We start from the raw sequence: 16,210 nt of genomic DNA on the forward strand, positions 1-16,210 counted from the left end.
ATCAAATTAAAAAACCCCAGCAGAAAACCAAACTAGAAATCCTAAAAATTAAGGGAGAAATTAATAAAATCAAAAGTGATAGAACTATTGATTTAATAAATAAGACAAGAAGCTGGTACTTTGAAAAAACAAACAAAATAGACAAAGTACTGGTCAATCTAATTAAAAAAAGGAAAGAAGAAAAGCAAATTAACAGCATCAAAGATGAAAAGGGGGACATCACCTCCAATGAAGAGGAAATTAAGGCAATCATTAAAAATTACTTTGCCCAATTATATGGCAATAAATACACCAATTTAGGTGATATGGATGAATATATACAAAAATACAAATTGCCTAGACTAACAGAAGAAGAAATAGAATTCTTAAATAATCCTATGTCAGAAAATGAAATCCAACAGGCCATCAAAGAACTTCCTAAGAAAAAATCCCCAGGGCCCAATGGATTCACCAGTGAATTCTATCAAACATTCAGAGAACAGTTAATCCCAATATTATACAAACTATTTGACATAATAAGCAAAGAGGGAGTTCTACCAAACTCCTTTTATGACACAAACATGGTACTGATTCCAAAAGCAGGCAGGTCAAAAACAAAGAAAGAAAACTATAGACCAATCTTCCTAATGATTATAGATGCAAACATCTTAAATAGGATACTAGCAAAAAGACTCCAGCAAGTGATCAGAAGGGTCATCCACCATGATCAAGTAGGATTTATACCAGGGATGCAGGGCTGGTTCAATATTAGGAACACCATCCACATAATTGACCACATCAACAAGCAAACCAACAAGAATCACATGATTATCTCAGTAGACACAGAAAAAGCCTTTGATAAAATACAACACCCATTCCTACTAAAAACACTAGAAAGCATAGGAATAGAAGGGTTGTTCCTAAAAATAATAAACAGTACATATCTAAAACCATCAGCTAATATCATCTGCATGGGGATAAACTAAATGCATTCCCAATAAGATCAGGAGTGAAACAAGGATGTCTATTATCACCTCTATTATTTAACATAGTACTAGAAACACTAGCAGTAGCAATTAGAGAAGAAAAAGAAATTGAAGGCATTAAAATAGGCAAGGAGGAGACCAAGTTATCACTCTTTGCAGATGACATGATGGTCTACTTAAAGAATCCTAGAGATTCAACCAAAAAGCTAAATGAAATAATCAACAACTTTAGCAAAGTTGCAGGATACAAAATAAACCCACATAAGTCATCAGCATTTCTATATATCTCCAAAACAGCTCAGCAGCAAAAACTAGAAAGGGAAATCCCATTCAAAATCACCTTAGATAAAATAAAATACCTAGGAATCTATCTCCCAAGACAAACACAGGAACTATATGAACACAACTACAAAACACTCTCCACACAACTAAAACTAGACTTGAGCAATTGGAAAAAACATTAACTGCTCATGGATAGGACGAGCCAATATAATAAAAATGACTGTCCTACCCAAACTTATTTATCTATTTAGTGCCATACCCATGGAACTCCCAAAATACTTCTTCACTGATTTAGAAAAAAACCATAACAAAGTTCATTTGGAAGAACAAAAGATCAAGGATATCCAGGGAAATAATGAAAAAAAAAACACAAATGATGGGGGCCTTGCAGTCCCAGACCTTAAACTATATTACAAAGCAGCAGTCATCAAAACAATTTGGTACTGGATAAGAGACAGAAAGGAGGATCAGTGGAATAGACTTGGGGCAAGAGACCTCAGCAAAACAGTATACGATAAACCCAAAGATCCCAGCTTTTGGGACAAAAATCCACTATTCGATAAAAACTGCTGGGAAAATTGGAAGACAGTTTGGGAGAGATTAGGAATTGATCAACACCTCACACCCTACACCAAGATAAATTCAAAATGGGTGAATGACTTAAACATAAAGAAGGAAACCACAAGTAAATTGGGTAAACACAGAATAGTATACATGTCAGACCTTTGGGAGGGGAAAGACTTTAAAACCAAGCAAGACATAGAGTCACAAAATGTAAAATAAATAATTTTGACTACATCAAATTAAAAAGCTTTTGTACAAACAAAACCAATGTAACTAAAATCAGAAGGGAAACAACAAATTGGGAAAAAATCTTCATAAAACCTCTGACAAAGGTTTAATTACTCATATTTATAAAGAGCTAAATCTATTGTACAAAAATCCAAGTCATTCTCCAATTGATAAATGGGCAAGGGACATGGATAGGCAGTTTTCAGATAAAGAAATCAAAACTATTAATAAGCACATGAAGAAGTGTTCTAAATCTCTTATAATCAGAGAGATGCAAATCAAAACAACTCTGAGGTATCACCTCACACCTAGCAGATTGTCTAACATGATAGCAAAGGAAAGTAATGAATGTTGGAGGGGATGTTGCAAAGTAGGGACATTAATTCATTGCTGGTGGAGTTGTGAACTGATCCAACCATTCTGGAGGGCAATTTGGAACTATGCCCAAAGGACAATAAACCCTTTGATCCAGCCATAGCACTGCTGGGTTTGTACCCCAAAGAGATAATGGACAAAAAGGCTTGTACAAAAATATTCATAGCTGGGCTCTTTGTGGTGGCCAAAAATTGGAAAATGAGGGGATGCCCTTCAATTGGGGAACGGCTGAACAAATTGTGGTATATGTTGATGATGGAATACTATTGTGCAAAAAGGAATAATAAAATGGAGGAATTCCATGGAGATTGGAACAACCTCCAAGAAGTGATGCAGAGCGAGAGGAGCAGAACCAGGAGAACATTGTACACAGAGACTAATACACTGTGGCATAATCAAACGTAACGGACTTCTCCATTAGTGGTGGTGTAATGTCCCTGAACAATCTGCAGGGATCTAGGAGAAAAAACACTATTCATAGGCAGAGGACAAACTGTGGGAGTGGAAACACCGAGGAAAAGTAACTGCCTGACTACAGTGGTTGAGGGGACATGACAGAGGAGACACTCTAAACGAACAGTCTAATGCAAAAACAACATCACAATGGGTTTGAATCAAGAACCCAGTGGAATCACGCGTCAGCTATGGGGGGTGGGGGGGAGGAAAAGAAAATGATCTTTGTCTTTAATGAATAATGCTTGGAAATGATCAAATAAAATATTATTAAGAAAAAAAAACAGAAATCCTTAATATATTTCGTTTCTGAGTGATCATAGCTCTTGTTGAGGAGACCTATAATATTCTAAATCCTGATATGATCAAGACATCAGCAACTGCAAACATGTGGAGCATCTTGTCATTAATATGGATCTCTCTTCTTGGATTCTTTTTTGAACATTCTTCAAAAAAGTTGAAAAGACTTTCTATTAACATATGCATTTGTTTTATGCCTTGATTCATATCACTAATCAGGATCCTAAACAAAGTTTTATCTGTGGTTGCATTTGGCAAGGAAACTTGACTTTAGGTTAAGGCTGCAGTTTGCTTTACCAAGTCATTCTTGTGTTATAATATATTGCTTTTTCAACACCTTTTGGTCAAATTGTTAATGTGTAGGTATAGTATGTTATAGGACTGCCTACCTATTCCTCTTCCATATTTTTACTAAGACTATTTATGTGTTTAGATTTCCTCATGAAAATTTTATAGTAAGGAGAGAATAGTTGTGAGGATTTATAATTATTAGTATCTTCTTAACTTTGTGGGGGTGATATAATTTGTGATTTTTCTCAGTACCTTGGTGTTTTCCAAATTGTTTCCCCATTCAACTCAGATTTTTTCAGTCTTTTCTAGATCTGGTGCTTTTTAAATCTTTTTTTATTTGTGCCATTTTTACTTTATATAAATTCAGGTGGTAGAGTTCAACTTACATAGTTTCACTTAAGTACTGATGAAAACAGTTTGTTACAGAAAAATTGGCAAAGTTCCATTTTTCCTGTGGTGTTATTCTGGTTTTGTCAATGAATTCTTTTTGATGATCTTGTTTCACTGAGTTTCACAACAAACTTGATGCCTTCCTTTCCTCTGCTCATCATTAATTTGTTGAGTACAGGGAGATACTTATGATCCTGTTTATAACCCAACATTATCTTCCTTTGTAGTATTTTACAAATGAGTTTATGTGTTCTAAAATTGTACCTTCTTAGCTGCAGCATCTCTGTGTTTGGCCAGGAGACTGTTTCTTAGCCAAAGTAGTGTCTGGGCTCTCTTGGTCTCTGTGATGGAATTCTCTCTACATTTGTTAACCTTTTGTAGACAATAGTGATCATCATATTTTTCATTTTGGAGGCATAGATGGCTTATTTAAATAATTGTTGTATTGGTCCTAACTTCACACAATATCTTCTCATTTTTATTCTTTTTTTTTCAATTTTACAGTTGGTTTTTCTGTCTAATTTGGTATTGATTTAATCTTAGTTACTTGTGCACACACCATGTGTAGTCCTTTCCAGGTTTTTGTACAAATCATCTTATTTATGACTTAAAAGTATTAGCTTTTCAAGTAGTCTTCATGGCATTAGTCTTTTGTGTTTCTAATACTTGAATCATATTTGAATATATTTTTTATCATCACATCTTATGGCCTGATTTATGATGAATTCACTAATTATCTATATATGTTGATTTGACAGAAAGGATTTCAGTTTTCTTTGTAGAATTTCTATATATCATCATCCTCTACAACAGATACTAGTGCATGAACTAGTTTCATGTCAATTAGTCAACAAATATATGTTAATCATTTAATATGTGGTAAGCACTTTATTAAGCTTTGGTGATATGCACATACACAAAAAAGGGCAAAAACGTAGTCACTCTCTTCCCTGTAATGGAAGAGACAACATATAAAAATTTATGTGCGTGTCTGTGTATCTATATATATGAAATGTAATGTAACATAATCTAATAATAGGAAAGGTGGGAAGAAAAAAGAGTTTGAGGGGAAAGATAAAATTAGATCTTTTTGGTGGTATTTTCACTCATGCTTATTATAAGCTCTGCCAAACTAGATGATAAACTATCTCATATAATATTTCATGTTGCCTTTGGTATACGAATGTAATGGATTATTTCTCTGCTGTTAAAAAGAATGAATCAGATACATGACGAAACTAACCTTGCCAATTCTTTCATTGGTAGAATTCTCCAAAGAGCTCTTCTGAGCTGTTCTTCCATTCACTTGGTACTTTATTATGTCTTCTGGCTTCATTTATACCAAGGATTTCAATATTCCTATCTTTCAGTTCCCCCCGTATGATCTTGCTAGCAACTAGTCTTGGATTTTATAGAATTCTAATGATTAAATTAATGTTTGTTATTGGACAAATGCCATTTGCTCCCATTTTTGCCACTCTGTGACTGTCAACATAAACATAAGAGTTGTTATGTTGGATTGAGGGCTATATTGCATCTTTCTTTAATGGGCTGTCATAGTCAAAGAATTAATCACCTAGTGATTGGCCTCTCCCTACTTCACTAGACTTATCCTCATAGTAATAAACAGAGTGTGTGGCTGAATCTGTCAAAGCTTTCATTCTTCAATGTAATCTTCAGGAACCAGGGTCACTTCCAAACCATGATGAAGCACCAGCGTGAGACTTTGCAAAGGATTTATGTTCATAAAGAACAAGAATTACTATGGCTAAGTAACTGATACTAATAAGATAGACAAATAACACCATTTTCATTATTATAATAGCATCAGTAATGAAATTATAATATATAATTTTCTAACTTATTTAACTTGTTAAACTCTGCCCCACCTTCTTTTCTTGGGTCCATGTTTCAGCAAAGTCAACTTCTGATATTCCATGCTATACATTATATATGTTGCATCTTTTCCATGGTAAAATTTAAAATTCTAAGATACTTTCTTGGATCATAGATACTCCTGCATAATTCTTCCACTTAATAATTTTTTGTTAATCAAATGCAAACTAATTTCAATATTGGTCAAGGAAAAATTAGTTAAAAGATAAAAATATACTATAAAATAATCATATAAATACAAAAATAAAATAAAATTTTAAAATATTATTTTCATTATATTACTTCTTCCCCATTACCACAGATTGACTAGTAAGTATTGTACTTCCTTTACAGATAGAAGTTAAATACCTGAAAAGGAGAAAATGGAATCCTTGGATTTGGAGATGTGAACCAAAGTGGATGGAATAGTTGAAAATACATTACATATACTAGGTAATTTTTACTGAACTAAACTGAAAATATCTATGAGATAAAAGTTAGTATTAGAAATATATACATTTATTTTTTGAATGTTTAATATTTATGTACTCATCAAATGTGCTACTATGTACCTCTATTTTTTTTTTTGCCTGTTTGTCTCAAAATCATTGTGTGGATTACTGACTTCTGGAGGGCTTTTAGCTTTTTCAACAATACCACCAATACTCTACTATGAGCAGATTAGTAATTATGGCAGTGATGTAGATAATAATGGAAACTATTTTTGTTTGTATTTCTATAATTTTTAGCATGAAAAACCAGAAAATATTGTGGTATTCTATTAAAAACAAAGGGAGAACAATTAAAATTTTTTTCTAGTTCATAGGTATCTGCTCTTTCCATTCCTGTTTAGGTGATTATATAGCATACGATCTTAATGGAAACATGACAAGATTTGAGGTTATTGTATCCAGATGCTGTAATGGAGTAGTTATTTCTGAAAATCTAAAGAAATTCAAGCCTAACAAAAAGCATCTTTATATGGTGACAAAGAATAGTTTCTTTAAGATGTTCATGGTCAGAGAATATGTTAAGTATGTGGTTCAAATATCTGGGTGGGCAAAGCAAGTGGAAATATAAGTTCTAAGGAGACATCAAGAAATGTGCTTCTGAAAATATTTTCAGTCCAAAGTGTGTTCAGTGTGAACTTGTGGTCTAACATGGACAGAGTGTGGGAATGTGGTCTGTTCGATTGTAATGAATTTGTGGGTTTTCTTGGGCAGTAAGTATATTTGAAATTCTATGCCATGAGTTTAATGCAACTCTGTGCCCCAGAAACATTTATTTACATAGTACATAAGACATTAACTTATACTTGTTTATATTTTTACAAGCATTTTTCAGCTTGATTCTCCAATTTCAGTCCTATTGAGTTTAAAAACATTCCCTCAGAATGCCATTGTGGCTGGGAGGGAGAAGGTGATGAGTTTTTGAACTTCATTTAATTGCTAAAAGCCTTTCCTACCTGGCCTCATATCACCTTGTTTAAACAACTTCACTATGTTGTTGTTGTGTTTACCTAATTCTTAAAATGTCTAGACTATAAGTTTCTTAAGGTTAGGACCATGTGCTGCAATAATAAAAATCTATGTAATTCATTTTCTGAGATGACTGAAAAGTTATTGGTTGGTGATTCCTGTTACCCGAGGATTCTTCTTCAAGAACTTTTCAAAAAAAGAAAAAAAAGAAAGAGTTCATTGGAAGAGTAGATTTCCTAGTGCTATGAACACAGGATTTGATCTGGTTTTGTGACTTCATCACCATCATGCAGTTTGAAAAGTAGTCTGTCACATTCAATGTTAGAGAGCTGAATATGTAACAGGGTAACACAGACAATATTTGTCAGAGGCAGATCAATGGATCATACTTCTTTGATTTCAGGTCCTGTTATTTCTCCACTATGTGCTACACTGTTTCTCAAATGTAATCTCTGTACTGCCTCTATACTTATTTTCATGTCCATAACAGTCTCAAGCAACTAGAGAAGGGATTAAGAGATATCTCTGTCAGAGTTTATGCAAAATCCCAAGAGGCACAGACATATAGTTGGTTTTTTAATATGTGCCCTAGGACCCCAGGGAATGAGTAAGACTATACATCTTCTATACATCTTGTTCTCCATGTCCAAGAGATCCTTAATGGTTTCCTTTTTAAGCAGTGTAGGGGAAGAAATGGGAGATAGATTTGTAAACATTGCTGTTCATATTCCTTCAGTAAGTCCTTAGCTCATATTTTAAGTTTTTAGAGGTTCAATAACTATTTTACAAAGTAAAGATCCTCAGATCTGGTACAGCTATGACATCAGTGGAATAATTTAGAATCAAATATAAAGAGATGAAATGGCTATTAGATATTTTCTAGTCCAAGTCCCTCATTTTACATATGAAGGCCTAGAGAAATTGCTCAATATCAAGAAACAAATAGCAGAGTAGGATTTGATCCTGGGGTATATGGCTTTATCCAGTCCTTTTAAAACTATCATGACACCTCAGTAAAAAAAGAGAACTTAGTGCCCATTATCACCAGGTAATAATGCCTCTTTATCTCCACAAACCCCCTACATATACTATATTTTCAGTACTTTTGCACATGTTCCTTCACGGTCCTTTTCATCTCATCCAAATCCAAAATAATCTTCAAGGTCTAGTTCTAGCCTCATTCCCTTGAAACCTTCAGCTGTGTGATCTAATGCAAAATCACCTCACTTTGCTGGGCTTCCTCATCTATAAGAATGTGAGTATTGGCTTAGACCAGCAATTCTTAACCTGTAATAATCACAAACTTGTTTTCTAAAGACTATTTTGATAACTGTATTTCAATATAACTGCCTCCATTGTAATCTTATGTATTTTATTTTATGCATTTAAAAGAATTATTCTGAGGAGGGATCCATAGGCTTCACTAGAATGCCAAAGTGGTCCAAGGACCCCGCAAAAGTTAAGAACCTTTGCTTGGCCTAGATGACCTCTAAACTCCATCCTAAGTCCAATATTCCAGGATTTTTTGGGGTCTACATTTTACCTTGTTTTCACATAGAAGTTTTATTTCACTGAGTTCTCCATATCCTTATCATTAGGACTACACATTTTAGCATTCAACTGTTCTCTGGTTGTTTGTTTGACGTACACCTTTAAGCAGGGACCATATATTACCCTTCTGCATTTACCACAGGGCTTTGCATAGTTCTAGACACAAAAAAAATCTCAATAAATATGTTTTTGCTTTTAGTTTTAAGTGGGTGGCTGCTGTGATTGAGTGAAGCACAGCAGGGCTCAAATATCATGCCTATAAACCTTTTTTTCATGGCACTGAACATTACAATGGAATTTTAGCATGAATTTACAATGAGCCATTTGATTCAATGCCATGGGTTGTTTTTTTTTTTTTTGTATGTGTGTGTGAAGGAAATTGATATAGTGTGGTTGTCTTAACTATTACTTTGTGAAACCTCAATTTTAGATATGCAAATAGGAGGTATATTAGAGGGCTCAAAAGCTCCTAGATTCTAAGTCTAGCACCCTGAAAACAATATACCTACTAACACGATACACTAAAGAGTAAAATTAAAAAACACCTTTCTAAACATAGAGTAGAATATGATACAAAGTCATAAAAATATTACATGAAACATAAGGTTCAGACTATTATGGAAGTCTGTTGAAATAGCATGGAGAAAAAGGACTTAATTGATTCACACATCTAAAATAGTGAAACTTGGCCCACGACTTGAATATTCCATTTTGAACCAATTCAATTTAGAAAAAAATGGGCAATTATGTGGAATTTAGAACAGAAGTTTTGATGGCCTATAAATAATAGTATAATGTAGTTTCCTATCCCAAAGATGGAATCCATATATTGTATTACACAATTAGTTTATATTTACAGTAAGATTTAATTTCAATGATTAACAATTTCAACCACAGATACTGTATTTGTATATATTTCAAAAGGTCCAGATATGTACCCACACAAGGCATTCTTCTGAGGCTCCACAAGAGGAATGAAATGGCATATGTATGTCCTAGGACATTTCTCTTTACAATAAAGCTGAACAATTTGTATTTAATAAGGATGTAAATATCTTTCCTTAATATGGTTTAACTTGTTTTCTGCTATGCTTTCAAGTGAAAAGAAATCACATTAGCAAATAATACATACTTTATATGAAATTCCATCTTGAAATACACAAATTCAACTTGACTCAATGCTAATGGAATAATTGATCTGGGCAACAAAGAAAATACGAAGAGAGCCATTCCACTCATAATGCATTTTCTTTCATCATATGTATGATATGTTGATATGCTTAGTATTCCTTCAAATTACAAGTAGTACCATTAAGAAAGTGAGAGAAAATGAGAAAGATTTTAAATGTTGTTAAGAAAGTTTTTTTTTAAAGCATCATCGTAGGGGAAACTGGGTAGCTCAGTGGATTGAGAGCCAGGTCTAGAGACGGGAGGTCCTAGGTTCAAATATGGCCTCCTATACTTGCTAACTGTATGTGACCCTGGGCAAGTCACTTAACTCCCATTGCCTAGACCTTACCACTCTTCTGCTTTGGAACCAATATGCAGTATTGATTCCAAGATGGAAGGTAAGGGTTTTTAAAAATAATAATAATTAATAAATAAATAATAATTAATAAAATAATCAATCAATAAAATTAATTAATTAAATAATAATAATTAAAAAATCAAAATAAAAAGCATCGTCCTTACCTTGACTGACAGGGATGTAAATTGCATCTCCGAACTTGTGGTTCTGGGCGACTCACATGCTGACAGTCGCTGTCATTTGCTAGAGTCATGGTCTTATTGATAATTTTAGTGCAAGACACAATAGTTTTACGTTCCCCTGAAAAAGCCAATATAAATCATAAAATTAAATTAGCACTTTGAGTCAGGACAATACACGGCATCTTTTAATATTCTGAGAGGATTATTCAAATTTTGTTTTTTTTTTCCACTTAAGATTTTTCAAAAATTTTCTTAGTTCTTAGTCAAACTGAACTTAATTACATTAATTATTTTTGTTAATGTTAATCCTATAGTATATAAGATATAACTATAAAGCAATTTACAAGGCATATTAATTTGTAAACATGCCTTGAATAGTTACTACTGGCAAGTAGGATACTCATGTTCCTTTCTTGGCATTTGCCCTACTTGCTATTATTTATTTTCTGTAAAAGAGTATGGCATTCCCTTATATCATAATAAACTGCAGTTTCCCAGCTATCTTTTGTATCATGCCCAAACTATTTAGTCAATTGTAAATGAACCATAAAAAATGCCAAAAAGAACAAGAATATGTTCCTCATTTGATAATAGCAGTACATATATAAAAACTGATGATGAAAGCCCATTATATTTGAATGCATATCACAGATCATCTTCTAAGAACCTTTCATTCTGCAGATAAGAAAACTCAGTTCAATAATTTGTTCCAAATCATGGAATATATCAGTAATGGAGACAGAACTGGAATCCTGAATTCCTTACATTGTCTGTTGTACTCTGCTTTTTATTTTATTTTATTTAATTAATTTAGAATATTTTTTCATGGTTATAAGATTCATGTTCTTTCCCAACCCTACCCTACCACTCCTGTAGCTGATGTGCAATTCCATTGGGTTTTACATGTGTCATTGATCAAGCCCTATTTCCATATCATTGATATTTGCACTAGAGTGATCATTTAGAGTCTATATCCCCATCAACCCATGTGATCAAGCAGTTGTTTTTCTTCTGTGTTTCTATTCCCACAGTTCTTTCTCTGGATATGGATAGTGTTCTTTTTCATAAGTCTCTCAGAATTGTCCTGGATCATTGCATTGTTGCTAGCAGAGAAGTCTTTATGAAGAACAAACTGAAGACTGTGCTTTCACTCATGTATGCACATAGAGTTCAGTTAATAGTTTAGAGGAAGATCACTTATGTTGAAAGTTCAACTTTTTTCTATTTCATTCCAGCTACATAAAGGCAAAACCATTGCTCATATAGGACTATGTCTAAAGATGGCTATTCTGGGCAATTACCTGAGGAAACAGAAACTGGGAAGCAAAGTCACCTAGTTGGGTGCTGTCCATTTCCCAGGAAAACAACAGATCAGGAGATATGACAAGGGTTACAGAGATCAGCTTAGAGTTGACACCTCTATGAAGACTCAAGATCCCAAAACTTTTTTTTCCAGAGGAAACTCATTTTTCAGGGAGCTATTTGAGTATGAAAGATATGTGTGCCCCCTGATGACAGGAGTCAGGGCAGGGAAGATGCTGGATATTACTTCTCCTTAAATGATCCCCTTTCCCTCTTCAGTGGAGCTATCCCCTTCAGTGACAAGCAAAGACTTGACTAGAATGACTTGATCCTCAAGCAGCAGATTTGAAATTGGTCAGGAAGGAAGAAGTATAACAAGAGCCACCTTTTTTACTGCTGGAGGAAAGGGGGGTGATATGCAGGAAAAGGAGAGAGAGCATCACTACAATATTCCTTCCTCTCCTTTCTCTGAGTGCCAGTCTTAAAACATAGGAAGAATTGTTGAATAGTGTGATTAAATGGTGTCTGGAAGGTTCCATTATTTAAAAAAAATCTTTACAATTTGAAATCCTACCATTTTGAGGTATGTTAATAATAATAACAACAAATCCAATAATAATAGTTAATATTTATATAGTGCTTTAAGGTCTACAAAGTGCTTGGTAAATATTTTCTCATTTGATCCTTACAATGTCCCTGGGAGGTAAATGCTAATTAACATCTTCATTTTATATCTGAGGAAACTGGGGCAGACAAAAGGTAAGTGACCTTATCACACAGCTGTCAAGTGTCTGAGGTGGCATTTGAAGGCAGGCCTTCCTGATTTCAGGATCACGCTATCAGTTATTCAGAATTTTGGTAAACTGGATTCACTGAAATGCTTTTCTACTACTGTTTTCTTCTACTTGGAGTAGTAAGTTGCTGGGGTGGAGGAGAGAACACACTTTTATAGTACCTGGATATGGGTCTTTCTGCCTTTTCTTTTCCATTTCCTGCATTGTGCTTGCCAGAAATTCCACTGATTAGAGAATTTGTTGATTAAAAAGGAAATATTCTGAGAAGGTGAAGTGGAGACATAAGCACAAATTCCAACTCTGTTGCTGTCTATGACCTTAGGGAATCATTAAGTCTCCTGGTGCTTCAATTTCCTAAATTGGTAGAATGGGTTAGAATAAATCATTCCAATACTAGTTCATATTTATAGAGTGCCTGAAGACCTATAAAGTCCTTTTCTCAAAACCAAAGTGAAGTATTATTTTCCCCATTTTAGAAGTGAAGAAACTATAGCTCAGAAATATTAAGTGCTTCAATTATCTGTAACATCCTTTCAGTTCTAGATTCTATGGCCTGTGTGTGAATTAGTTTAACTATACTGCAAAGCTAGCATCTCACTGAGATCAAAGTTAGTGAAAAAGATTAGGGATTTTAATGGCAGGAGAGGGAAGTATGGAGGAATTCTTTTGGTTTACAGAGCACTAAGTTTGTGGTGTTATAGTGAGAAACTTTGGCTACTCAGAAGAGAATTAAGGGCACCTAGCATCTGAAGGGGAGGAGAAAGAAGGTTCTAGGAAACAAGAAATTAGTGAGAAGGAGAGTTGGGGGAGAATTAATGACAAATTTCTTCTATTTTAAAATTTTGCTGATGTTTACTCTTTTTCTGTGCTAAACCAGATAGAAAAATGTCTCTTTCCTTTTAACCTATCCCATGCCTATTAAAATAATAATTTAACACTTACTGGACCTCCCTGTTCCCTTCATTGTTCTTCTATGACTGGACGGTAGAGAGTAAAGGAGAAGAGAGCCAAGTTCTCTAGCAATGAGGCAAGAACTTTTCACTCTGTCCACTAAAGTGTTCTAGGGACAGAAAATAGTTATTCTTAGGGGATTTTATGCCAGGTACAGATATATATATATATATATATATATATAGATAGATAGATAGATAGATAGATAGATAGATAGATAGATATAGATATAGATATAGATATATACATATATATATATATATGTTCCTTAGAGACCAGGCTCAAATATTTAACCTTAGGGATTCCATTTGAATCTAGAACAATAATTAATAGAAACAACTATTCATTTATATTTTTTAGCTCATTTGAGCCTCAGACAACCTTATGAGGTAGGAAATACAGATTAAGATGATGAAACTGAGGCTTACAGAGGACTCCAAGTCCAGCATTATAGATACCTTGCCGTGCTTAAAATGCTGCCACTGATGTTTACTAGATGGGTGGTGATAGATAGGCACACACCATTTGAAAACATCTTATGACTGACTTGCTTAGCTTTCTCAGTGGATGATATTCCACCATTTAGGTCCCTGAAGCTGAACTTGATGGAATAATCACTAATAATTTAGTATGAGCTATTTCTAGCATGAGATTGTTTTGAATCCAAACAATAAAAAATGGAACAAAGTACCAAAATAAACCAAAGCTGCATACACTGACTGTCTGAGAAGCCCCTCTATTCCCCTCGAACATTTAACCCCTTTCTACGTTCTCATAAAAACTACTGTAAATAAGAGGTTTCCATCATGAACTACAGATAGCACTAGAGAAGCAGGAAAGTTAGATGAAAACACATAGTATCTGCAAAATCTTAATACAGTTTTGAGTTTTAACACCCTATACATTAGGATTACATACAGAAAAGGAACCTAAATATGCCTTTACACAGATGAAGGAGTTTAAAAATTAAGAAAAGGTCCCTTACGAGGAGATTAAACGATGACTAGGATTGTAATAGAAAGACTAGGAAAGTACCATTTCATTGGGGAAAAAAAAAACAAAGGGAAAACACAGTGGTTTTGTCTGACTAAGGAAAAACTTTTTTTTTCTTCTGATAAATGTGATAAGAAATACTTGATAATGAATGAATCTTCTCATGTTAGAGGAAATATAAATAGGAGCCCAAAAGCCAATGAGTCCTTGTATCTTCTCTCTGACTGAAAGTATACAGTGAAATCTGGGCCATCTGTTTCAAAAGGCTTCAGATGGGAGCCTTCATTTCATATACAAAGTCTAGGGAATTTTCTTCTAAATAGCAGCATATTAAAGATTGGTTATTGGCAAAACTGAAGAATACGTTTCTTCTCTGTCCTCCTAAATACCGGTTTGGTACTTTCTTCTTTATCCCTTTTAGTGCCCATATACTTAGGCTTGTCTCAGTGCTTAAGATTTTTGCTGTGCTGTCACCTTATCTTCTGAGAGACTGTCTTATGCACACTTGAAAAAAATCATGTGTGATACCCATTCATCAGAGTCTTGATATGCTCCCAATCTGATAAACTGAGTGTCTAATGGGTGATAAAGCAGTGTATTAGAGTCAGGCTCTTAATATTTCCAGGATTCGGTTTACTCTTTAAAATTTGAGAGTTCTATCAGATAATCTCTAGGGTTTATCCAAATTTTAAATTGAACAATTCTATGATTTCTCTCTGATAATGAATGATAGCACTTCCATAGCATCTTTGGTTTCCTAAGCTAAGGGTATTCTTTTCCCTATGAAAGAATGATTAATGTGCAAATTTCAGATATCACAGTCAAGTTGTAGAGGCATTTGTGAGGAGGAAAGCTTTTAAGCATCCCCTCCCCAATTATATCACACAGGTGACTTGAACATGGTCATAGGGGACTAGCCTTGTGCACAACCATGACTGGATCCAGAAAGTCAATTGCATTTCAAGAACTTTGTAAAAGACTTTCATCCTCTTTCAACAAACTAGAATTGGGTGATGATGACCCAATTAAGTATTCCAACTCTTGGAATATCTGCCAAAGGATCTTTAGGCAGTGATTTTCAGACTTGCTTGTGATCATTTTTATAGTTAGTGAAAAATTATTCAATTTCCATGGAAATATAGGTTTCCATAGCATAGTCCTCCACACAGCATTTGCGTTCTGGCAGCTTTATACATTGTACTCACTTCCCCCACCCTTTGCAAAACCCCAAACCAAACAATCACGATTCCCCAATAGCTTACCTCCACCACACTGCACACTGCATCCTTCCCAACCACTATGAGTCCAGATGTATAAAGAATCCTGTAGCTTTTCAGGTTCATTCTGAATTTCTGCAGTATAGTTGACAGGAACAGTGTATTCATAATGAATTCCATAATTTTGGTCATGAAATAACAATACCTAGAACATCAGCAAAAAAAAAAAAGGCCATTGTGATGTATGCTTAGGCCACAGATTGCTTAATGTGTAAATCATGTAACACCATTTTTAATTCTCCAACCAGCAATTCTCTTATGGACTAAATAAAAGGAAGCTCCACTATTTAAGTTGAGAATTCCCAAGCAAGAATACTTCTATATTTGGGAGCAAAAACAAGAAAATAATTTTTTAATCTCTTACTGCTCAATTGAAGCTACCCCAGACCTTTTCCTGGCATCTATGTAATTATAAAGGTACTTAATCACCA

General features: G+C 34.2%; 1 protein-coding gene across 2 annotated transcripts in view; it reads right to left on the minus strand.

Annotated features, from left to right (window-relative positions):
* The window catches only part of ADAMTS17 (ADAM metallopeptidase with thrombospondin type 1 motif 17), a 588,524-nt gene that overhangs the window by 111,530 nt on the left and 460,784 nt on the right, over positions 1 to 16,210 (minus strand). For both annotated transcript variants that reach the window (XM_001372954.4, XM_016426268.2), the window contains 2 exons: positions 15,765 to 15,924; positions 10,445 to 10,580 (listed from right to left, as the gene is read on the minus strand). In XM_001372954.4, the coding sequence (XP_001372991.2) occupies positions 10,445 to 10,580; positions 15,765 to 15,924 (296 nt within the window). The remainder of the gene's footprint in view (positions 1 to 10,444; positions 10,581 to 15,764; positions 15,925 to 16,210) is intronic.

Source organism: Monodelphis domestica, chromosome 1, assembly GCF_027887165.1.
Source record: "Monodelphis domestica isolate mMonDom1 chromosome 1, mMonDom1.pri, whole genome shotgun sequence".
NCBI classification, from domain to species: domain Eukaryota; kingdom Metazoa; phylum Chordata; class Mammalia; order Didelphimorphia; family Didelphidae; genus Monodelphis; species Monodelphis domestica.